We start from the raw sequence: 25,723 nt of genomic DNA on the forward strand, positions 1-25,723 counted from the left end.
GATGTAGGAGGAAAAGTGGGTGGGAGAGGGGCAGGGATATTATTCTTTGGCCTATAAAAAAGGGAAAGCTGAGGTTGCCCCTCAGTGTTCAAGGTTCACCTCTCATTGTCCGCTTCATCCGGGCACTCATTCAGACCAGGCTGTCTCTTCATTATTGTGTGTGGTCCCTCCACAAGACGGAGCCATTTATTACCAATCTCATGCCTGTCGTCATTAGCTCCAGTATGACAAGGTGCAGTTATGTTCCTCTTACACAGAAAGGCATACAATAATTTATAAAGTTTGGAATTTCCTCAAATGTATTCTGCCGGAGGTACAGGGAGAGAATTGGTTTGCATTTGCAAACTACTGAAAATAGCCAGAAGTGGTGGTGCGGAGAAGGGGTCAAGATATAACAAAAATCTGTGCATCCAAACTCTTTAACCCTACAACTTCAGGCCTTCAGCAGCTTCCCCCTACTTGCAGCTGCCATTTGCTGTGTCTGTAGCTACTGGAAAAAAACAATCGTACTCTAACGCTGTAACTGCAAAGGATCCTGTGGGCTACTGAAGCTCTTTTTTGGGAGCAGTTATCAGAGCTTACCCCATCGAGCATGCCTGGCCCCCCCATGTGGTGTGAGATCCCCTGGTAGCTCTGCTTACCTCATGCAAACTGGATGGACATTATCAAATATTTAGGGGTAGCTTTTCTGCTGGCATTTTTGTCAGAATAATCTCATGGAAGCACAGGATATTGAGAGCCGGAAGGAGCCCACAAGGATTGTGAAGTCCAACCCATGGCTCAACACGGGCCAGATAAAGTTCTAGACAAAGGTACAGGTCCAGATAAAGGCACTTCACAGACTTTGATCAAGGAGGTTAAATAAAAGCTTTGTTGCCAGAACAGGAAAAGAATATTAATAATGAAGCAGGTAGTAACTGAGGAGTATATTTCAACTAATTCACGGATAGAAAGGGTTGATTTTTTTTTAATGTGATTCACTGCTTTTGTTCTGGGGGAACGTGTCAGCATTCAAGCTGTACTTACAAATTTTCCTGAGGTCTGCAATTCCTGATCGCCCTTCTTTATTTTTGACAAAACTGGAGGAGGTGGCACGTCTGAGCAAGCAGGCATAGCCAGTGCCGTAGCTACCCGTAGCAGGGACAAGCTGAGGCTTTTTCAGAAGCAGAAGCAGGTAAGGTGTGCGTGCTGTGGAGGGCCCTAACTTTCCTGTATGGCATTTATACAAGCTTTATGCGACTATTTTATGTGCTGCTTAAAAAGAAAAAGGGATAATTACCACCACCACCACCACAGTAATGTGCTGTGCGCGCATGGTCTGTGAATTGCCCATATCCATTAAACCCACATCACCTGCACATAATCTGAATCGCAGTGCAGCTCTGTACCTTTATTTGAGCTAAATTTCGGTACTTTCAGCACCGTTTTCAATAGAGCCTCTTTTCCCCCCAGCGAGCTGCTTCTCCTAATCACGAGGAACATTCTGAGTGTTTTATTTTGTCATACACCCACCCGCAGCGTGAGCACCGGTTTCCCCTCCTGCTGCACAAGCACGGGCATTCAGTGCTTCAGGTGCCTTTCTTCAGCGATCCCGTCCTGCACCCGTGCTTAGGGTCTCGTTGCCCCAACCCTCCTGCACCAGGGCGAATCGTAAGCATTTATAAGCCTCGTCAAGGGCTTGGTTGGATCTTGCAGCCTTCGATGCCGAAAACTCCTGACACCCCGACAGAGGAGCTGCTGCCAGGAACTTAATAAGCTCTATTGGATTTGGGTCAAGGAATCATTTTATATACAAACAAACAAAAATTCTGGAAGGGAAATAGCATCAGGCCTCACAAGATAGTTGAAGGCGCCAATTGAGAATGGTGGAATTTATATTTGCTCTGGAGCCAAAGGTTCCAGGGATAAATATTACTAAAATTCAGTCAGTAACCCTCGTAAAAGTGACTGCTTCTGTCTGCTCGTCCGCTGGCCCTGCAGCAGGAGCATCAGCAGCCTCGTTTTGTTCTGGCAAAGCAAATGTGGAAGGAGTCCAGAGTTCAGTCTCTTAAATCTGATGGATAAAACCCTAAGTCCTTGAACGCTCATCCCTAGCAATGTCACTTTTTAACGTCTGTTGTAAAATCCTGCACGTAAGCACGAGGAGGACATTTGCAACGTGGAGTAACCGGTACTGATGGGCACGGAGCACCGGGGGTTGTTCACCTGCTGCCACCCTGCCACAGGTCACCTGCTTGGGCTTCTCTTCTTGGGAAACTGTCCCACCCAGCTAAGGCAGCTAACGTGGAAAAACAGGGTTTCTTAAAGAAAGCCCAGCTTACCTTAACAAATCTCTTTAAAAGCAGGTAACAATTTTATGGCAGCAACAATTTTGTAAATGCAGCTTTCTGGATATTTCTGGTTTCGTGTGACCTGTAGGGTTGTGTGCCTTTTTTCCTTTTTCTTTTTTTTTGCCTGTTTGTTACTGACTCATAGACACTTCAAGATATGTTCTTTAAAACAAAGGGTCCTTTAATCATGGGCAAGAACCTTATTTATGGCTGCAAGTGGCATTTAAGAGCAGAGTGACAACTCAAATACTTGGCTTAGTTACAAAATCTGAGCAGCGCTGAGGACATTAGGAGGATGTCTTCTAGACAGTTCAAAATGGAGAAAGATACAGTGATTTCTTATTTTGAAGTGCTGACATTTCCCATATATTCTTCAGTGAATATGAGCTTGAAATCAACTCCACTTTGACACTGGAAATTTGCCCAAGAAAGGTTTAAGAGCAACTCAGCAATATCCGTAGTGTTTCACAGATCTTGATGAAGGGCATAAATTAGGAAAGAAAAAAAAAAGAAAAAAAAAAAAGAAAACATTTTAAATGATCTGTCTCAGAGTTTAATAACAGTTTGTTGTGGGATAATGTAGAAGGAATGTCAGAGAAACCTGAGACCTGATTGCTCCAGTCAAGTTAAGTGCACTGCAGAAAACACATGCTTGAGCTTCAGCTGTGCCAGTGCCCCGTCTGAGCCACTGCAGGCTCATCCAATTAAAGGCTCAAGCAGCATTTAGGTACAAAAGCCTGAAGTCTGCCTTTTGCGAGGAGCCTTCCCAGTCGCTGCCTGCGCCTGGAAGTCACTAAATTCCGCAGGCCTCGTAGGTTTTAATGATACATTTTGCAAGGCCCCTGGAAGCCTGTTCCTGTGCGTGCTCGTGGGGCTCTGGGCCACGTAACCTCACCCCCAATTTGTTCCTGATGGGGATGCAGCCTGGAAATGTTCCTCAGCTGCAGCCCTGAGGAGCAGCGACCGGGTAGGTCTTCACATCAGAGCCACAGAGTGAAGCTGATGGCACGCGGGGACCACGAGGGGGTAGCCTGTTGTACCCCAGGAGGCACGTGCTCAGCCTCCGGGTTGTCTGGGATGACAGACGTTTCCAACCTGCAGTGTCTCCTTTCTCCACGGCCTGTTCTTCCAGGTGGGCTCTGAAGAGACGTTTGGTGTTCTGGCAGGTCCTTCCAGTGTCTCTTTAGCATGCCTTTTGAAGATACCAAAGCACAAGCAAGGGTGAACTTCAGGGGAGAGAGCTGCCAGTGGTTACTGGCAGCGCGGACCATGGTAAACATGCTTTCTTTTATTGAGGGGGTGCCATGCTTGGTAACATGAATGCCTGCTAAGAATCCCCAGATAGGCTTTGGTTATTACCCAAAGCTTTTGGAGTCACCATCAGCCTTTTCAGATCACTTATATTAGAGGGAATTTGCGGTTAGTGAAGAACATGAGCGTGTGCGTTTGTATTTGTGCCTCTCTTGGTCATTGATGCGAATGAGTTCAAGAGTTTATTCCAGTTCAGGGGTAGGGGAACGATGTAAAACACATCTGGCCAACCACAGAGAGTCTCGGTGCTTCGGCGTGTACCCACAATGTGAGATAAGGGTATTACTCAGATGGAAAACAGCTCAAGAGCTGTTTTCTGCAGAAATACACCCCATTAAGTCTCTTACCAAGGAATTTTAAAAGAGAAATAAGAGCTTCCCGGTAGGTCTCTCACATGCCATATCCTCCCTGTTCTCCTCCCTGCTTATTTGGGGCAGTGTTGCCAGGCAAAGATGAAAGTGGGAGAGCCAGCCCCAGCCTGGTCAGCTGCCAAGTGGTGGGGGCCTCTGACTCAGAGCCCGGGTAGTCACAGAAGTGATTAAAATTCTCCCTCTGCTCAGTTACATTTGTGTAAATCTGTGCAGCTGAATCTTTAAAACAAAGTTGACTGTATGGGAAATAAATGCAGTCGGGCCCTGGAAGAACAGGGCTGCAGCCTCAGCTAACCAGCCGGACTTCGCAAGGTTTTGGTTTGGATTAGCGTAGTTTGGTTGCATTCAGTGATGAGCCTTCTCCCACCTCTGGTTTTGAAGCATTAAGCCCTGAGATATGTTGCACAAGCGGGACGGACGTCCTGCACTGGATCCTTACACCAGCACTCGTCGGGGCAGCTGTGCCCACGGGGCAGTGTCGCACACTGCAGCCCCGCTCCCGACGCCGAGGTTACCCCAGGGGCATTTCGTAATGGTTCGTAGTGCTGCAGAGCATCCTCGGTGTTTTATTCCTGTGCTTTGCATTCCTCCGCATCCAGTTTAAAGGGGTCAATCCACATCTTCCCCTGGAGTGCTCTTCTGTCTGGGGTCAGCGTGGGGTGGTGGTGTCATACAGGCAAACACCAGAAGCAAACACCTCGCGTGCAGCAGGGCACCACGGCACCGCACGGGCGGCTCTGAGCCCTTAGGGGCACCGCCGGGGCTTCACGGGAGCCTGGCTGCTGGGAGGTTTGGCGTCACAGCCCACGCACTAACAGTGAAAGAAGAAAGTTGGGCAGGCCCCTCAGGCTCTGGCCACGTGCTGCCATGTGAAGGTTCAGAGTTTGCTAATCCGCTCGGAAGCAGGCTGGCTAGACAAGCGGCGCTTTGTGGGGCTGTCCCTGCAGCGGCTCTGGGGAGGGCGCTGCCAGCGGGACGGGGCCGTGGCTTCCCCTCCAGCCCCGGCTGTGGCAAGAAGGTGCTGGAGGGAAGGAAGTGGCAGAAGAGCAGCAAGGACTTCTGACTCACAGGTCACCTTGTCCTGCCGCCTGGGAAGGACAAGATGAGTAGTGGCTTCACAGCTGCAGTGAGCAGTGAGGATCTTGCCATCTCGAGGTGGCGCCTGGGGCAAGCCCAGTGCGATGCCCGAGCAGTGGAGTGTTCCTGAGCTGTGGAGAGGAAACGGGCAAAGCACAAATATGTGCGGAGATTATCAGCATATAGTTACCAGCGTGTAGTTACTGTGTCAGGGTCTGACTGGACAAAAACTAACCGTACAGTGGCCTGAAGCCAGCTCCTCTTGAGTTGAAAAAGCCAGGTGTGAAGTAGGCTGGTTTTTCTGAGCAAGCAGTACTGCTGCGCTCTAGCAGACGTCCTGCCTCTGTGTGCAGCGGCACTTCCCGCTCCTGCACCGATCTGTGGGAGAGCACAGCAGCCTGCTGGCACACGGGAGGCACCAGGGGACAGGGGAATGTTGCAGCAGGCAGAGACGGTGTTTTATTCGAGTTAGTGATGGCTGGGAATTGCCTTCTGTGCCTTTGCTTGTTTGGCTGCTTTTCCATTTTGTCCTTGCTCCAACTGAGTATTTGTTTGCTTGCTGCAAATCTGTGTTAATACAGCAGCATGTTCTGTGGTGCGCTATCACGGCGGAAATGAAGGAACCCCAAGGCACAAGGTACGTCCTGCCTCCTTTGCCAACTCAAAGCTGTCCGTACTCACACGAGACAGAGAGGGGAGTTTGTCCTTACACAACGCAGAGAGGCACTGTCATGCAAAGTTGATCCCCCAAATCAATGAAATATCGTGTGTGTTTGAAAAGGGGAGGCATTTTCATGATCTTGCTGGGATCAGAGCGGCAGCGCAGTAACGTTCTGTAGGTAGGTGTGTACAGCACACCCATCAAAGAGCACCTGCTGTGATTGTGACAGTGATGTGGACGAGTTAGTCATGGGAATTGCATTAAGTTTTGATTATTTCATAGCTAGAGGGAAAATTTGGAGGTGACCAATTTCTGCCATAGAAGACTAACCATGGTCTATGAAGGATTTATTTCTGTGGTACTAGAGAAATTTTGTGCTGCTGGAACTGCACATACTGGAGTTTGATTTCAGATCGCTTTGACAGAATGTGTGCTTCAGGTCCTTGGGTAACTTGCTGCACTGGGAGAATGCAGCAAACCTCTCAAGGACTGAATTCATCAGATTTCATTTTTTATCCCTCCACAGATCCTTAGAATTTGCACAAGATACACGCCAGAACAAGACACCATGACTTTTTCAGATGGCCTTACCCTAAACCGAACTCAGATGCACAACGCTGGATTTGGCCCACTGACTGATCTCGTGTTCACGTTTGCCAACCAGCTCCTGCCTTTGGAAATGGATGATACAGAAACCGGTCTCCTTAGTGCCATCTGCCTCATCTGCGGAGGTACCGTACTGCGCGAATTCAGATGCGTTTGAAAAGGACAGACACGATAAGTTCTTCGTTTATCTTTTACGTGTTTGGCTTTCCTGCACTAAAATGTGTATATATATATATAAGACACATCTGTACTATTATTATATATTACGTATACGTTATCTACAGCCACCTGCACTACAGATCTGTTTTCCACTGGTTTTGGCTGTTGTTTTTATTAGGGCTTTGAATGAACTGGATCGGGCTGTCAGGCAGCTGACCGTACTGCCTGCCTCCTAAAGGACTGCAGGATATATATCCGCTTACATTTTTTCTAAGCAGTATGTGGGCACCTGTGTGAATGAATGACCTGTGCTAGAGCGAGACGCCCTTTATGCACCTTTTGCTCATAAATAAAATTGCGTGCACACCGTTACATGCACACAGAAGTCATTGGTGACACCTTCTTTAGGAAAAGTAGGCTGTGGTTCTGGGGGGGTCTGATTACAACTGAAAAGGACGGTGCCAGGTAAAATCAGGTAAAATTGTAGATTTAAAAGGCAAAAACGTCTCAGATAATTTCCAAAATTCTCCGTAAGTTTATGTTAATTTTTATCACCTACTTCCTCTCCTACTATGCAAATTTTGAACAAGCATTAGAATCAGACTGTGTTTAGCTGCGCCATTTTATTGAAATGCAAACTTGATACTATTTCTTGCATAATTGCACTTTACAGTACTTTAAGTGCTATTAGCGACCAACTGCTCTAACAACAAAAGGCAGTCTTTGTTGACAGCGGACCTTCAGTACAAAATCATTCCGGTTTTGTGTCTCTAACCATATCCCATCAAAAGCAGTGATGGATTCTGACACGTCATGAATGTATTACTGGTGTATCCTGCTTTATGGTGACATCTGCTGTCACTCAAGCTAGCACTGCCATCTGCTGATATATGATGGTAACTCACTTCGGGTTGGTATTGGTACAAAAAATAAATCATCTGTAATCTCTTCATATACCTAGATACCTTACAAAGTATTCGTACAAAATTAATTCTAAGTTTTGTTTGCAGCAAGGTATTTTCCCCGTGGAGAGGGAGGTACCGGTAATTCCGGACCACTCAAATGTCAAACCTCACCAGTAACCAAGGGAAAATGAGTCCAAGTTTTGGAAAGCTGGGGTTTGTCATCTTCCTATGGAATACAAGCTGCACAGTGTATTTCTCCACATAAGTGGAGGAAATGATGAAATTCAGGGAGAATTAAGAACATGGAAGATTTTCACTTCTGTGATTTTTTTTTTTCTGTGATGAAAAAAAAAATGTATTTAAAATCACTGATCTGGTACTTTCTGCAGATCGCCAGGACCTCGAAGAACCAATGAAAGTGGATAAGCTTCAGGAACCATTGCTTGAGGCACTGAAAATTTATATCCGAAAGAGACGACCCAACAAGCCTCATATGTTTCCAAAGATCTTAATGAAAATCACAGATCTTCGCAGCATCAGTGCAAAAGGTACTGCATCTCACAGTAATTCAGTGCTACTTTCAGAGGAAACAGGCCTAAAGACCTGGGTGGTTGTTTGTTTTTAACGTAACTGGGAGGTCCTCCTGAGTAACTGGGAGGTCCTCCTGACTCTTCTTTTCCTTCTTGTTCATGTAACTGCCATGCTGAAATTGGTTCTACTTTACATACGCAGTGCTACATTCTTCATGCAATTCTGTGTGATGTTATCAATGGTTTTGCCGTTGTGGTGCTTGCTGCTTTGTTCCTGACAGTTAAGCTGGTTAGTTAGGGGACTTCTTCATCAGTATTCGTGTGGGAAGTTGGTCATTGCCTTTGCAGATGGTTTTTGAAACTCCTCAGCTAAGGCATGAACACAAGCTCCCCTCCAGCCTGGGGTTATTGCTGTCACTGAGTGTGCTCCCCCCAGTGTGTATGTTGTAGCAGCACGGATGAGCAAAATATGTCCCCAGGCTCTCTCTGGAATGTTTCTGTAGTAGTCAGGCTATTTTCTTTTTAATTTTGTTGGCTCTTTTTCCCTTTTTTTCATTTCTAAAAAGCGCAGATTTGTATTCCATTTGACTCATTTTAAGCTGATGGTCAGGAATCTTATGAGATGTGTTATACCAGATATTTGAACGCTGAGGTTGATGCTATAAAAATTGTCTGAAGTTGTCCTGATGGATAGATGAAATCCTTTTCCCACCAGCAACAGACTATGTAAAGCACATTCGTGCCTCCGTGTGGAAGGGACTCTTTACTGTATACACTCACTGTTTGGCATTTAATTCAAAAATACTGAATTAAGTCTCTTTATGGTCCTCACCACCTCGTAGCTGAATGTTTAGTAGCTTACTTTCAGTCCTTCAAATACATTACCTGTTTGCAGCAGAATGCAGCACTTAGTGTATTGGTGTTACTGGTGCCTGAAAAGAGGCCAGGGCTTTCTGACCGTTGCCTGCTCATCCCTGGAAGCAGCAGCAGGTAGCAGTGCTTAGAGGGACAGCCTTACGCTGCTCTGCAGATCCAGCTTTCCCGAGCAATAACGTTGCTGTACTCTGCGGAGATCTGTCCACCCAGCACGTGAGCTCTCCGCTGTGTGTCAGTAAGTTATGAGTCCCTACGCAGGTCCCTCAGAGGTAACTGCTGGTGCCTGGCAGGGTGCTGCCTGTACAGGGGCAGATGTTGTGGTGTGAGGGAACTGGGCAGGGTGTGCGTTGGGCTTCCCTGCGTGTGACTTGTTCAAGAGGCCTCGATGCACCTTAGGAGCACCGTGCTTTATTGCGTTTTTTTTTTTTTCCCCTGTACTAGTATTAGTTGTTGTCTCACAGTCTGAGTAGTCAGGGTTAATATAATAATGGTGTTTAATCCTACACACAATAGCCTGCAACGCCGTCTCTATATAAAAATACCCATTGTTGTTACTGGAGGAGAAGCAGTGAATGGGTGGTTGGCTTCAGTTAAATCAGATGTAAACAGTGTTTCTGGGTACTTTTGCGGTTAATTAGCACGAGATAAAACACCTGCAGGCTACAGAAGGCAGCTTCACGAAAGTATCCATTTGCCTGACTTTGGTCTTTTATAGCACAAGGGGTTGGTAAATTCTGATTGTTCACAGTTTGCTGCGTGGAAAAGATATACTTACTTCTGACACATGGCTGCACCTATTTAACATGCCTACTCTGTTAAGTAGGTGAGGACCTATTTAACACGACTCAGGCAGCACTTCTGTCCTCCCGTACTCCTTGCAGATCCAATCCGGGTTAAAGTCTGTAAAGTATATTCCAATTTATAAAGACATCTAAGTGATCACCGTTGAATTTAATTTGTCAGTATCATTTAATACCATTTTGGTTCCGTCTCTGAAAAGAAGCGCTTCATCCAATTTACCTGTGCTGTAATATCAATTGCTATGAGCACCATTTAAAACTAATCTGCTAAGGAGTGCTCATCTAGCTCCATTTTCCTGCAATGAACGAAGCAGTTCACTTACATAATTTTGTATGCAGAACTACAGAGGGAGACACCGAATCCATTAAAATAATGTACCCTGAAATTACCACTGATGGTGCTGAAGGAACAAGAAATTGTACAAATCGTCCTAATGGGAAGAACTTCTTTTTGTTTTCTTTTTAAAGGTGCAGAACGTGTCATTACATTGAAAATGGAAATTCCTGGATCCATGCCACCTCTCATTCAGGAAATGCTGGAGAACTCTGAAGGACACGAACCACTGACACCGACCTCAAATGGAAACACTGCAGAACACAGTCCCAGTATCTCACCTAGTTCAGTGGATAACAGCAGTGTCAGTCAATCCCCCATGGTGCAATAAGACACTTTCCAGCTACTTCAGACATTCCTAATACCTTATGTACAGGGATGAAAAGCAAGAGAAACATTTTTACTGCTGCTTAGTTTCTGGACTTAATATATATCTATATATGTATATATATATAGATAAAAACTCAACAAGGACCAAGAAATTTTCATATGTATCGATATATACTCCTTGCTGTTTAAACTCTTAAAAATAGAAAATGCAAACTTTTGAAACTCTAAATCAGCCATTTCATGCAAAAAAAATAATAGTTAAGCTTCTGTTTTCTCCTCTGAACATTCAAGACTGCATGGTGACAAGACAGATCTCAGACTTTCAATTCTGGTTGCATTCTGATGACTTTGTACATACAACTGTATGGCTGTACTTTCTATACTGGATGTTTGGTGCTTTCCTTTTGTCTCTCATACCTAAAGCGATCAAGACACCAACCAGACGAAATGGACTACTGTACGCATCCAGGAAAGGAAGTCGAAAGGACCGTCTGATTTAGTTAAATGAAAACTTCTCTTTGATGCCCTCAGTTTGCATCTCCTTCCTTGTAAAAAGTATACAAAAACTCACTGCACTAGCAGAAAAGACATCAGTATCAGCAGTAACTGCCAGATCAGTTATTCAGATGTCATTTGTTCCACTGTTAACGTCACTTTAAAAGGAAAAAAGTGGTTTCTTACCTGGCTGGTGACCTAGCTCCACAAGTAACTACAACCTTTCTACAGTAATGATAGCCTCCAAGGCAGAAACACTTCTCAGTGTTACCATATTTTTGTTTACTTGTTCACAAGCCATTAGGGAAACTTCATGGGGTGATAACCAGCAGACTCATTTACAGCTTTTGACTTGGTGAGTCTAGGGTATTTCCTTAAGAATCAACTGCCGGGAACTAGCTGGGTTATCCAGCCTTCCGGGTGCTAGGGAAGTACAGCTAGGACTTCCAGAAATACAAGGAGAGGATCTGCCTTCTTGGCCTTGTTAAATCACCATGAAGCAGAGTGAAAACTGTGGTAGAATGGTTAACAGATTTAAAGTGTCAGTTTCTTAGGTTTCATTTAAAGCACTAGTGGATTTTTTTTTATATATTCTAGCAAGTCTGTGATGTACTTTCACTGGCTCTGTTTGTACATTGAGATTGTTTAACAATGCTTTCTATGTTCATATACTGTTTACCTTTTTCCATGGAGTCTCCTGGCAAAGAATAAAATATATTTATTTTAAAAAACCTGCGTAGAAATAGTCCCTCTAGTCCAAATTTTACACACACACACACACACACACACACAAGATAGTTTTCCATTTTTTAATGTTTAAACTTCATTTCAAAAAGCAGGTTTGCTGTTTGCAACCATGACAATTAAAATGTGCTTTAGCACAGCTGTCTAGAACATCTCTACAAGCCAGTCAGACAAATACATGACATTTCAATGAGTAAAAAAGAGCATAAAACTGTAGGTGTAAGAACAAAATGTTAAAATGCCTACACACAATAATAAAAACCATCAATTACATTATCACATAAAATAAGTCAAATGTACAAAAGTTTGCGACAGAAGGGACAAAAGGACAACACAAGATAGTTGTTGGAAAACATTTGTGTGCTCTTTGGGCACTTAATTAAACATATCAAAATCATCATCTTCATCAGACTCTGCAAAATATTTAACTTCTTTTCTAGCCCGGCCTGTCCGGGGCTTCGGGGCGGTTTCGGAGGCAAAGCCCGACTGAAAGATCTCCACATCCGAATCCTGGTCGAAAGCGGCCTTCTTAGATTTCTTTGGAAAAGAAAAGACCAATCAGTTGTGAAGCTCTGCGCATGCTGCATTCGAACATTCACAACTGAGCAAACCTTCTCTGACACCTACTGTCTGACCACACCTACACCCCGGCTGCTGGATCGGCAAACTATAGTAAGAACACGCACCTTCAGTTAAAGTAATCCATTAGGGTATTACTGTGACTATTATTGTACAAGAAGCACAGACCATAGCAGAAACTGACCTTGCTTGGTGTAGATTTAGGTGTCTTCTTCCCAGGGTTGTATTCACCTTCATTTTCTGAACTGGATGCTTTCCTTTTCTTTGCCCCTCTGCCTTTTCCTAGGTGAGAGAATATATAAATTTACTTTCATTTCCTTTTTTATTTTTTTTAATAAAATGGATAAATAAACGACATTCAGCGAACTGAAAAAAATGTGGAAGTACTGCATTTTAGTAAAGTCTACATGTTAAAGGTGAAATTTAGTTTACAGCTTTAACATCTTCACAACAGCAGTAAAATACCATGTATTTGATATTCACAGTTTTAAATTTTGTTTATATTTCTGCAGTTACCATTCACGCTATCAATTCATGCTGCTGGTTCCAGACAGGGCCAAACTTCATTAGCTAAACTTTCAGACTCCTGACGCACTGCAAGCCCTCAGTAGCTTTCTGTGCTAATCATGCAGCATTTAATTCACCTTCGCAGCTCGGTAAGCGTCCTGTTAACTGCAGCCACCAGCAGTGGCACATCCTTTGCCTTTACGGACTGTTCTGATCAAATCGCTGGGTATGCTGATGTGCTGCTGTCATCCTCTGCTGAGGACTCTGGCATCTCCGAACAGGATGCCAGCAAGAGCCTGAAACCCTTACTTATTAGAATGTTACCAACTACCAGAAGTTTAGTGACTCACATAAAGTTGAGATCAAAGAATGAAAATAAGCAGCATCCAATGAGAGAGCTGAGCAACTGACAGGGGTTTGGAGTTATTAAATGCATTCCCATCAGTTAAGGTCAGATAAAAAGTTCACAGTATTGATTGTCAAAAGTCAGTAAACTACTCGTCACACAGAAGGCTCATGGCTGAGTAATTCAGTAACGAATCAGTTACTAATAAACCAACGAGGTTCTACACTTAGAGACTATTTCTACTTCCTTTTAAAAGTCATCATGACCCCGTGTTACAGACTTGTGTGATGCTGACCAGCATTACACCAGAATTCTTACCTTTGGGTGCTGCGGTCTTCTTTGGAATGCCAAATTCTGAATCCGAGTCAGAGTTTATAGTTTCCACCTTCTTGGCCTTGGGAGCCCTTTTGGGTTTAGGTGGCGCATCTACTTTTGCTGTTGGAAGTTAGAGATACTAAAGATGTTAAATTTACATACTGGTTGGAAGTATTCAGTTTTATTAGATCATAGCATAAATGGCAGATATTAAAATGAGGTGAGCAGTTTCTGCACGTGGCAAAGACAAACTTCAACTTGTATGCTAGAACAGTGAGAAATAAACAGGAGGTTTCCTTTGTCACACTTGAAGTAAGGGGTATCAGTGCCTTCAGTACATTCCAGTGCTCTGAATTAAACACTCTTTCATCTTTTAGTAGGCAAATTTCTTATTAACTGCACAAGGCATTGTGCAAGGCACAATTACCTGGCCAAACCTATGCAGTGCTGTAGGAGGATGTCTAAACCTCAGCCCTTGATGTTGGTTTACTTTTTTACTTTGGTGATGTTGAAGTGAAGTGTGCTCCGTTGCCAAGCACTGCCCCGCAGATACGCCGTGAGATGTAGCTGTGTTCAGTTGGCCCCGAGTCCTCAAATTCTGTTAACTGATGTTAGAAAAGGGGTGGGCTTCTCGCTGACAAACCAGGAATTAGGGAGAAGGAAATAACTGGGGAATGAAAGAGTGGTACAATACGCTGTCACAAACACTAGACTTGCTCTCCCCCCGAAACTGAGCCTGTTGTCACTGGTCATCTCCTGGGAGGTCTCTCGCAGAACAGCAAACCCAAAGATGACAGACCTCTTAAACGGCACCTGGTAGCTAAAGTAATAGCGTCCATGGCTTCCAGAACACTCATCTCCCCCTGTACTAATCCCAGTGGGCTTCTGAGCCTCTGCCTTAGTGGCTCCTGCACCATACACCTGTACATCTGGGAAGGATCTTGGACAGCAGCTAGGCCTGATCAGGAGAGCCAAGCTCTCCGCTTGGTATCCTGACATAAAATGGAAGTCCGCAGTGACGTCAAGGTACGCACGCTCTCAAGAAGCCCATGCTTTTGGCAGAACGCTCAGGAATGGAATCAGTCCCACAGCTGATGCACAGAGGACTTCTCACTGCTGGGATCCGACAGCTGGGCTATTCAAGGCAAGCAGCTGCTTATAATCAGAGAGTAAGACTGGTTTGGGATTTCTCTTAGGCTTACTATAAAGCACTAGAACCACAGACCTCTAAAAGAGTGCATGGAAAGCAAGCTCAGCAGTGTCTTGATCCTCCGTAGTGCACACCAGAGATCAGGAGATTTCATCTCAAATTGATTGAAGTCTGAAAGGAAACTGAACTCCTACTTAATCCCTTATTTTCCCTTCTTTTATGTTCCCTTCTCTGAGAAGGGGATGTGACTGTACAGACAGCAAGGCAGAACAAGTAGTTCTTTAGTTTCTGCTTCCTGTCCTCACAAATCCAAGCTCTGAAGTCACAGAAAATCAAAGAGCTGTCTGGAATAATTGTTTCAGCTACACAACAGGCATCCCCCAGCATGAGGGTGAGTGAATGGAATATTGCAATACCAGAGGATGGGTTTTGAACAGCCTGCTGACACAGGGCATGAAGATGGACACAGAATTGAGACGACTAGGAGACTAGCTGACCAAGAACTAAGCACGTTAGGTTACCACTGCACTGTCAAACAAACCATGATCATCAAACTGTGATCATGAATAATTTGGGCAAAGGAGAGGAGACAAAAGCTGTACCCGTGTACAGCTGAAGAAACAAATCCAAGTAATGAACATGCTCTTCTTGGAATTGTCCTTAATTCCACAGTTAAGAATGTGCAAGTTGCCAGTTCTAAAATCCTAACTAACAAATGAAGAAACTTTTACCTGTGAAGTTTAAGGATGGCCTTTCACTCTCTGTATCAAAAAAACAACCAACCAACCAACCAACCACACCTGTGCCAAGCAGAACTTAATGTGACAGTCCACTTAGGACTTAAATATTTCTTGGGGATTCTTCCTTTGCAGTTACTCTCCCTCAAGTAATTTGGATGCATTATAGAAGGCTGTTTACAACCCCGAAGACACCATGTTTCATTTATTCCCTGAGGGTAAAAGCCTTCCATTAGTTAAACTAATCAAAGTCTGAGCATCAACCCCATAGATGGAAGCACTAAGTTTTGACAATACTGTGGAAAGAAAAAAAATATTGTCATTAAAAAGCTGGAAGAAGTTCACACTCTCTCCTGAAAGCCACTGAGTCTGAAATAAATGAATGCAATTCCTACTTTTCAGATGTGAAGAGATGATTCAAAGGTGGAAGAGTTTTTTAAAAAATGATTGAATTATGGGATAATCCTACACTTACCTTTTTTAGCAGCTACTGTTTTACTTGGAATTTTTTCTGCTTGTTTTGGGGTGAAAGACGATGAGAAAACAGGAGTAGAATCCTCTTCATCGCTGTCCAATTTTGTTGTATCTGTAATCACAGAGTATGTTCAAATTAAGATTTGTTCACTGCATATTTAAAATCACTCATCAGTTAGTCAAATTCAATCTCCTGGAAACACTCCTCTGATACTACAGCTAGGCTATGGATGTACTGTGACTTTCCTATCTGTGACACAAGCTGTGTTCCTCTAAGGATCAGAACCTCTTTCCCCTTTATAAATCTCGACGTCTTTCTTCTACAACTACTTCATGAGTTTTGTGTTAACATAAATCCCCTAACACAGTCCATAACAGTTGCTAATGGCACATAGATCAGTGAAAACAAGCTCACCATCATCTGTCTTCTGAGAGTAAGACGGGAAAGAGAAGATGTTCCCAAAATCTTGATTTTTCTTCTCTTGAGACGTTTTCCTTCTTCCAAACACAAAAAGAAATTGCATTAACTACATACTGAAATATGTAGACATAACAGTATCTATAGGAGATTAAATTCCTCTTTGGGCACTACAATGCATTTCTAGAATCTTTGTGTACGCTTGCAGCAGTCAAATTCTTACAATCACTTTCCAGTCATGTAACATAAGCATTTAAAATTAACGGTACTACAGTTTTATCAATAGCTCTCTATGCCAAGCTGGTGCAAGAAGGAAAACCAGAAAATGTAACTAAAAGCATTTTAACGGATGACATTACTGACACTGTATTACAGATGGGTAAGGCAAGTTTTCCCTGCACAGGTCAATTGCAACACTAAGACTTTCATTCCTCCCCAGCAACGTATAAATTTTATTTCACATGGCACATGTAGATTAATAATTGATCAATGTTTTGTTTAAGGACTTCTACATATAAAATTATTAGAACATAAATAGTGCTGAGTTACAGCACTTACTCTGGAGATGGCTTTGATTTAGCTGGCGAGAAGTCATATTCATCTTTTTCTAAACTGTCTGAGGGAACGAACTCATCCTCTCTATCATTTGTAACTGGAGAAGCTTTTACTTTAAGTTCATCCAAATCATTGTTATTGTTGGTATCATCATCATCATCGGCATCATCTTCTTCTTCTGAGAAGTCAAACGTATATTTGGGCCTCTCAGCTGAAAGAAAAATACATATTTACACACTTCAAGATAGCTGGTTATGTTACTACATAAATAAAACAAGTGGAAGTTACTACACAACCCTTGCCTCAGATTATACAAGACAAAACGCGTGGGGGAAAAGAAACTTGTTTGAGTCTGGAAGAATAGAGGTATATGTTTTAAACTGCTATGAAATATCTGACACCTCTTGTGGCTTGCTCAGGTACCTTCAGCTTATGGCGTTAGGAAGACATCACTGTATAAGCACGTTTAAGGAAAAAGAATCCTTCACTTACAATCAAAGTTTTCTTGACTATATCATTTGAACATTCTTCCTAATCAAGAGCTTGAAAAATCGATCAACAATTTTCCAGAAAAATCTTGTTTGATTTTTTTAAAACTATCAAATAACTAGATATTTTTAAAACTTTCAGACTCTGATATTTCTGACTTTCCTAGACTGTTCTGATTTTTGTTTTGTAGCCATTTCCGTTTTGGGGTTGTTTGTCAAACATTGCCTTGTTCCTTTGTTTGGCAAGATAACTGTGTTAGTGTCTTTTTATTTATTTATTTATTTATTTATTTTTGGTAATTTGTATTCTATTGTTTTGAATAAAGTAAAAGATTTCTGGACAAAGTTACAAAATTAGAAGCTTTTTCAGAATCATCACAGTGAAAAAAAACACAATGCAGGCTATCTGTAGGATATGTGCAGGCTATCTGCAGGAATCTGTAGGATTCCCAAAGGAATGCTGTGGTCAAATGAGAATGGAGGTTTGTAGTTTAAACTTTCAGTCACAATGCACATTTCACAAAAGCTTGGGTACCTGCAGCTCTCCGAAGCAGAGAGTCTCTTGGAATAATTACGGGCTCATTCTCTTCTAAATCACTTTCAGACTTGGATTCATCATCTGACCATGGGTTTCGTTTCTTCACTTTTTTTCCACTGGATTTTGTAGATGATGGTGTTCTTCTTACTCTAGTGCCTGTAACAAGTTAAAGCATCTATCACAATCAGGAAAAGGGAAGAAAAGGAAAAAAAAAAAAAAAAGGAAAAAAAGGAAAGACATTTTCATATTTTCTAATTGCTTATGATGCATAAATTTAGTATAATTTATCTTAAAAAACTTTCCTTTAAACATCGTGAATTTTCTTCTGCTTCCTGAAGGAAAATTTAACAATGTGATGAAATAATTTCACACAGAACCTGACCTGCTGCTGCCAAACAAATTTGGTTTATGACAGAAAAACATAAAAGTCTCTTATTTGAAGTTTTAGCTCTTGTGCAAATTTCCATTTTTTAAAGGTTGCTGGGATTTTCCAGGAAAAGAGCAGTTTTCCATTATTCAGGGAACAGGATCACAAACAGCTATTAGAAAAATCCAGTTAACATGGGAAGCAGAGGGGGAATATTGGGGGATACAAGTCAGTCAATTGCAGGGCAAGCTCAGGTCAAGCTGGGCTAATTGGCTCTGGCTCAACACTGGCTAGGGTGGATTTGAGCTTTACTCGGTTAACTTATTAAGCCCAGCCATAACACACATACTTGTAAACAGTCAGAATGACTGAATAGGTCAATCAGAACTAGATGTCTTTAATCAAGTTCTACAGTCTGTACTGTTACACTGAGACTGAAGGTCAGTGCTGGCCCTTCGATGTCAGAGGACAAACAAGGTAGAAATTTCTGTTTAAACAGAATTAATCTAATTATGTTAAAAATAATATATTTTTTCTACTTAATCTATTTCTTTCTACATAGAAGATTTAGAACAAGATGTAGAACTCCCCCTCAAAATCAGATGTAGAAAATCGATCCCCACCCTCAGAAAAGCAGTTCACTTAACAGAAATTTCAGTAAGTTAGTAAAAGCAGAGAACAATAATAGAAGTGACAACATATTTAACTTCAGCATTTACTACATCTGCTGTTAATCTCTACGTATGCTGTGATGCCAAAGTGCTTCAAGTATTTCCACATCTCTTTAAGGAAGAAGCATGGTATAATTCTCTTCTCCCCGTGTGTTAAAAATATAGAATCATCACAGAATCATCGAAAGGCTCAGGTTGGAAGGGACCTTAAAGATCATCTAGTTCCAACCCCCTATTAAATATATAAAAACATATTTAATGCAAAATTAGTACTCATTTAAGCTTAATGATGACTGTGTAAGGATCTTACCAGGCTCCTTCTTCTCTCTCTTCACTTTGGGGGTTTTAGTTGCTGAGGCTGTCGTATTCAGTGAGTCATCCCCGCCACCCTCAGCTTGCGCACCACCAAATTCTTCATCAAATTCCATTTTTATTGCTAGAGAATCAGTATCACCCTAACAATATAAAAAAGTTGGGCAAAATAAAATTATACCTTTAAAATTTCAAGATAAAACTGCAATACAACTTTGTAGAAAATAATAAATGAAAGTAGACTACTCTATTGACATTTGTTAAATAGTCTTGGAAGGAAAAAAAATCAACAAAAGCACCTCAACAATAAATAGCCAAAAGAGACTTTCAAACATAAAAGAAAAGATATCCAGTATTAACTTATCTTGAGTCAGCAAGACATTATAAAGACAACATTAGTGGGTTCTAGTGATTTGGACTTACGTTACCAGCATAGGAAATTACAGCATTTAAATAATAAATAATCGTAACTACAACACTGGTTTGATTTACCTTTTTCTTTTTCAGCAGCTTCCTACTGGCATCAGCTTTCATGGCAGATGTAATCTGTGGAACTATTCTTCTACCAAACGGTGATGGCATGGTCTCTTCCAATTGAAGTTTCTTCATCTTGGGTTTACCAACTTTACCTTTTATTGGTTTGCCAACCATGCCAGCCAAAACATCTTCTCTTTCCTGTGCTTCTACTTTCTGACAAAGTGTGTGTGTGTGGGGGGGAAATCTTTTTTAATAAGGACAAAGTGGAACACAGTGGTTATTTAAGATTAATTTCTTAACATGGAGCATAACGCTTCCCTTAATTGTCAGATGAATTATAATACACATTCTAGTAATGGAAAACCAACCACTTAATCTTGGTAAGTTCTTAATGACCCCATGCAGTTAAAAATTATACCTTCATTCAAACCTAAGTAAGCATGAACTTTTGGATACTGCTGGATTGAAAATCTTTTATCAAGTTTTGTTCCTCATATGCATATCTAGGTACTGATGTAACTTTTCAGTCTTTTGTCACTTAAAGCAAGAAGCTGGCTTTTAGAGCAATTTCTGCAAGGCACATTTTTCAGTCCTTTCATCAGCTTTTTTCACAATATCAACATATAGCTGAAAAGAAGACTTCAGAACAGAATACTTAGAATTGCAGCTGCACAATGAACACACAGAGAAATAAAATAAGTGTCTTCTTCATATTATCCTGTGCTACCTCAAAAAGATTACATCAGCCACTATCTGGCAATGCTGTAAACTGAGGCTCAGCAACTTATCCACTAATATGCATTTAACTTTTTCCAGAGTTGCTAATGAGGCAAGGTAAAAGACCTTCAACTGCTATTTACAGTCTATGTGCTTTGCTCCTAGATGTACTGCTTTGCATTTGACAATACTTATTGCCTCACAACTGACTAGAACACGTAATAGTAATAATAATAGCAGCTGTACTAGTTACAACTCTCAATCTCTGTGTCATCTGAAAACGAATTTGCTTATGGTAATTTTCCTTTTACTGACTTGGAAAAAGCATGATATTGTATAGATGTAAGAAAAAATCCCTGAGGACCACAACTAGGAACAAAACTATCCAAATCTGATTTCCCACTTCCCCCTATATTTGGAGGACCATCTATTTTTAATTCAAAATGTGTTATTTCTTTTTTATTATTATTAAATTTTGCTTATTTTTAATATATATTTTTAGAAAGATATGTAAAACATACTTCAAGCTCTTCAACGAAAGCTGCTAAGTCTTCTTTCCAGAGATCTGACGAAGATTTCCTTTTAAGGTCGTTTAGTTCTCTCTCCTAAAATGTGAGAATAGAATATAGAAGTTACTAAGATACAGCCAAAGTAAATACTATCTAAACTGAACATAGTAATTAGAAACATCAGTAATTACTAAATCATTTCAGAACAAGCCTCCCACAGCGTACGAACCTTGGAATCTCTCTGTTTAATTAGTTCTTCTACTTTCTCTTTTGTAAGCGACCACAGAGACATGTTTAAGATGTAGTTAAAATCAGGGCCAGAAGTTGAGCCAGAAGCAGAGGATGCATCATCATTTGGGTTCTGTGGGTCCTCCTCTTCTGCTGCCTAAAGTGAAACATTCCGTTTTAGAAGCATTAATAATCTTAGCTCTATGCATGTACTTAACTCTCCTCCAGAACACTTTGCTGGAGTAGTAAGGTGTTTCCTCATAGATTCAATGACATGAACACTTTTCTGGACCTTTCCAAAAACCCATGTTCCTGTCCCTTTCTATAGTTGTATTGCTTAATCATTGATTTAAGAAAAAGCTGAACCCAATGCTAGCCATATGCCTTGAATCCTGTTAGCTACAGAAACTGGTACCCTCCTCTGTATCTCACATAGGCTGAAGTTCTTTGCCCTTTGGATATGCACGTACATCTGTTTCTTTAGAAATTAGCACAGTGTTTTTCTATACAAACTGCTAAAATAACCTTGAATGTAAGAGTTGTGGCTTGGAGGTGGATCAAAATTTCTCTTAATTATAGTTTTGCTATAAAATACTACCCTGAATGGAGTTAAAATACAGCAGTAATAAAAAATGCAAAACAAATCAAATGAGAAATTAAAAATAGCAAAATTAGAAATAGAGAAATTAGAAATGAGAAATTAGAAATAGCAAAAAACAGCGATACTGGCCCAGAAAAGCGGTAGTTGACAAAAATTTGAAAGTAGTTTAATCTTCCCATATTAAAGTATGAAATTAAACTTGTCACTCTTTTGGAGCAACAAAAAACTGTCTAAGTCTTAAGGTAACTTCAAGAGTCATAGCTTTACAATATTCAAGTTTCATTCCAGAAAACTGATTAATAGGTTCTATATAGATAATTGTGTTTACTATAATGTGACAAATAGTAAGAGAAATATCAGTTTTAAGTGTGGAGTAACTAATGTAGCATTTAGCATATCATCCAGTCAGAAGTCAAGTTGCCCGTTTTGATTAGAAAATTCAGTCTTCTGTGTTCTCATTTGCAACCCTTATCTAGTTTTCTTCTTAGAATTATCTATGAGCATTACCAATATTATGCAACAATATTTCTGTATTTTTTAGAAGGGAAGCCAATGAGAAGGAGTAATGAATAATCTTTTTCAAGTGCTGCGTCATAAGTTAGACTACTAGAAACAAACATCAGAAAAAATGAGTATCATTTAGAACAATACCATCAAACGCATCCAGAGATTTCAGATCGTTACCTTTTCCTGTGCTTCTTTCCAGGCTTTAACTGGATCAGATTCATAACCTCTCTGGACCAACATCTGAATCAAATCTCTTTTCGATCTATTCTCTACAAGATACACACACAATCAAAAATAAATAAATAAATGTCTTGAAAATGAGCATCTTACATGCAAGAATGTTTTACTATTTTTAAATAAATTCCTGAATTTCCCCTACTGTTATCAATTCTAACTCACATTTTAGAGAATATTTACTCACCTATGGTAATTTTTCCTTGTATCTTCTCTAAAACGAAGCGAGCTTGGTTGTTAAGTTTTGTAGATTCTGCACCCAACATTCCCACAAGCCACTCCTTGCGCAAACTATAATAATGTAATCGCAAATCAAAGAACTCCTTCAAAATGTCTTGCACTGTTTCATACTTCTTTAAACATCCCATATGATCAAATAGCACCTATAAAATACATAATATACTGCTTGAGAGAGACTGCATAACTCAAGCTTTGTTTATGAGCTTATTTCTATTGCTCATATACATGCATCATACGAAGAGCAGAATTTTGAAGACTGTGAGCTCAAACCTTACTGTGGAACTATAGAGCACATGGCTGGATAGATTTTATTTTGAAGAAGTAGATTTAACACGAGATTTATGGAAATAATTTGAAGCAGAAAAACAGGTATATAGCGAAGCAAGCCTGAGTTCTGTTGAATGTCTAATTGTACCTAAATCCTAAAGCACAAGCTTAGCATCACTTCATGATTCACAACCATTTAACATAACAGTTGAAGAGCATCTTTAATAATCTCTAAATTCAGCTGTGAAAACTGCCACTTTAAACACTCCAGAAATCCTTCAAGTTCAAGCACAAGGTAAGAAATCATTTTTACACACTGGTGGAATCAATCCTGCCGACTTCTGACATCTCCAGTTTAGACATTTAAAGGTGAACTAGTCACCCTAGGCGCCCTCTATAGTCAGCTGAAAGAAATAAGCCCCTCTAGAGAGCAATTCATCCGTCTAAAGCATCTATTTGGGAATTGGATGAATAATGAACTAGTTCACATATGCATCTAACTTTTTAAGATGCTTACACTAGGATAGATGAATTCCTACACAAACACAGAAAGCAGAGAATGCAGGATTGATGTGCAAAAATTGTTGTAATCTGCTAAAACATTAATTTGAAGACAGATTTTTACAGTAGCTCACATGGTTGTTCAAAACTGTGAGAAGTACTGACACTTTTATTTAGCATATTCACTTCTCTAAAATAATCTATAAAATTGTTTGAGCAAGGCCTTTATCACCTCCCAGTCACGTGGTCTTTAATTAAATTTAAACCTATTTTCACATAGCTTTTGATTTATACAATAATGGTAACGGTATTGGTAGTTTTGCTTTGTGATAACGTTTGAAAGCAGTACCTGTCATACAAAGACTAGAATTCTGTTTTTTCCAGTCTGTAAAGACAGATTATTTAGGAATATTCAGAAAGAAATTCTATTACAATTCAAGCCCCTCTCTTGTAATAAATACATGTGTATGTTTACTCACATTCTTACTCCCATCCTGCTACAAAAAGAATGAATCAGTAAAAAGTAATTTACATTACCATTACATCTTCAGCAGCTGAAGGATAGCACTTTCTATACCTTACAACCTAAACTGGGAGTTATGTTGGTGGAAACATCGGATATGCTATTACAGGTCCTGCATAAAGTGCAATTTTGAAAATGGAACTCGTCTCAAGTTTAAAACTCAAATTTAATTATAATACAGAAAAGTTATTTGAATGATTACCTTTACATTAATCATTTGGGGTTAGCTGCATGTGAAGTGTTCTGTTATAGGAAACTAACTACCCAGAGACTGTATAATTTGGTTTGAAAGATCCATTAGGACTAAATTGGGATTATTGATCCATATTGAATATTTGTCATCAATAATAATTTTTTCTACTGTTTAAATAATTTCAAATACATGGTACTGTTCAATACCCAGACAGGTCCAGTGAATTTTCTAAAGTCAAATGGCATGGCTCAACATGACCAAAAAAGCAAGACTTGCATTATCTTCAGGAAGAATGAACTCAAACTATTGACAATTATTTATTGGCAGCAGCAAAATATGAAGAGAGATTTGCTCAATCATGCACAGAATTGATCTAGTGCCAAAACCACTACAAAAAACATTTGAGTTTACAACAAGCAACTGTGAGGATTCTGATAGCCAAACATAAAAAAGTTACCATAGAATTACAAGTAAGACTTGTTTGAAGCTTAAAAACTTTGTGCAATCCAGCAGCTTCTGCCTGTGCAAGCTTTTCTTCTGTCATCTTCACAACAAATTTCACAGTTGTGTCAGTGTGGTATTCCTTATAGTCAGAAATTAATGCTGGAGTTTTTTCAGTTCCGTTCAACATGGGTTCTAGAACTTGTTCTTTGTACACCTATTAAAAAAAAAAAAAAAAAAAAAAAGCCAAAAACTGAAACACTTCTTAAAATTCATAATTCCTTAAACCAACCTAACAATCAACCTAAGATTTCAACTCTGAATGTATCACATCAGGTACCAGTGATAATTTATAGAACCAGTATAACCTGTGAAATGAAGGCTAGAATTAGCAGAAAACCTAAGAGGCATCCAAGAAGGACAGGAAAGTCTACTCAAAAGAGAAAGGGGATTATATATTAACTCAGCAGGAGAAGCAGATATTCGCTGTAGTATGGACAGTAGAAGGCACAATTAAAAAAACATCTTCTACAAATGCACAGAAAAGAATGAAACCATGTTTCCTTCCATGTATGTATAATGATCATAAGTGATAGAAAGAGTCATCTGTAAGTAGGATTACATAATTTAACACAAAGCTTTTTGTTAGTTTTGTTTTTCTATGTAAGTATATTTCACTGCTACTTACCTGGGTCCATGTTCTTACAGGAAGCTCTGTAATTTCTACCGTGTTCCTGTCCACCACAAATATTTCACCACTGACTACATACTGGTTTTGACCAAGTTCCTGAATGGTTCCTTTGAAGTTTTTGTAGTTTGGGAGCTGAAATTGCAAAAAACAAACAAACAAAAACAAAACAGTGGAATGGTAAGAAATCTTATAAGAAGATGTTGAAAAAATATTTCCCATATGCCATACAGTTATCACTTTATATTGCACTAATCCATCAACCAGCCTCGCATGCCTGTGAAAATCTTAGGTCATAGCAAAAATATTATGGGAAAAAAAAACAGAATACACACATGCAAGTGACAGAAACAAGTATCTTATATGTAGAGTAGGTACATGATTAAGAAGATGCAGCTGAATACAGTAAGGTGGCTTTTCTTTTTGCTTGATTTGTGTTTGTTTGTTTTTTTTTAATTTTTGGTTTTGTTGTTGTTGTAGTTTTGTTGTTGTTTGTTTCATTTTTACAGGAAACTGCAAGTGCAGCTAAGGCATGACAGAAAGCAGATTAACACCCAAGTCTCACAATAGCTTTACATCAGCACTGAAAGAAGTGGAGAAGTGGTGTTACC

The 25,723-nt window shown here is 40.5% G+C and overlaps 2 protein-coding genes across 6 annotated transcripts in view; one reads left to right on the forward strand and one right to left on the reverse strand.

Moving 5' to 3' along the window:
* The window catches only part of RARB (retinoic acid receptor beta), a 321,973-nt gene extending 310,457 nt beyond the window's left edge, over window positions 1-11,516 (forward strand). For all 5 annotated transcript variants that reach the window (XM_035319058.1, XM_035319059.1, XM_035319060.1 and 2 more), the window contains 3 exons: window positions 6,277-6,481; window positions 7,810-7,968; window positions 10,095-11,516. In XM_035319058.1, coding sequence (XP_035174949.1) covers window positions 6,277-6,481; window positions 7,810-7,968; window positions 10,095-10,291 — 561 coding nt within the window. In that variant the 3' untranslated portion in view covers window positions 10,292-11,516. The remainder of the gene's footprint in view (window positions 1-6,276; window positions 6,482-7,809; window positions 7,969-10,094) is intronic.
* A 64-nt stretch (window positions 11,517-11,580) lies between these two features.
* TOP2B (DNA topoisomerase II beta) overlaps window positions 11,581-25,723 on the reverse strand; it is a 63,953-nt gene continuing 49,810 nt past the window's right edge. Inside the window, exons 22-36 of the mRNA XM_035319056.1 lie at window positions 25,113-25,247; window positions 24,441-24,641; window positions 22,447-22,642; window positions 22,203-22,294; window positions 20,919-21,074; window positions 20,702-20,785; window positions 19,479-19,676; window positions 18,985-19,129; window positions 17,634-17,792; window positions 16,614-16,821; window positions 16,053-16,135; window positions 15,639-15,749; window positions 13,280-13,396; window positions 12,293-12,390; window positions 11,581-12,066 (exon numbers count right to left, since the gene is read on the reverse strand). Of these exons, the coding sequence (XP_035174947.1) occupies window positions 11,905-12,066; window positions 12,293-12,390; window positions 13,280-13,396; window positions 15,639-15,749; window positions 16,053-16,135; window positions 16,614-16,821; window positions 17,634-17,792; window positions 18,985-19,129; window positions 19,479-19,676; window positions 20,702-20,785; window positions 20,919-21,074; window positions 22,203-22,294; window positions 22,447-22,642; window positions 24,441-24,641; window positions 25,113-25,247 (2,145 nt within the window). The 3' untranslated portion in view covers window positions 11,581-11,904. The remainder of the gene's footprint in view (window positions 12,067-12,292; window positions 12,391-13,279; window positions 13,397-15,638; window positions 15,750-16,052; window positions 16,136-16,613; window positions 16,822-17,633; window positions 17,793-18,984; window positions 19,130-19,478; window positions 19,677-20,701; window positions 20,786-20,918; window positions 21,075-22,202; window positions 22,295-22,446; window positions 22,643-24,440; window positions 24,642-25,112; window positions 25,248-25,723) is intronic.

This window comes from Oxyura jamaicensis, chromosome 2 (assembly GCF_011077185.1).
Source record: "Oxyura jamaicensis isolate SHBP4307 breed ruddy duck chromosome 2, BPBGC_Ojam_1.0, whole genome shotgun sequence".
Classification (NCBI taxonomy): domain Eukaryota; kingdom Metazoa; phylum Chordata; class Aves; order Anseriformes; family Anatidae; genus Oxyura; species Oxyura jamaicensis.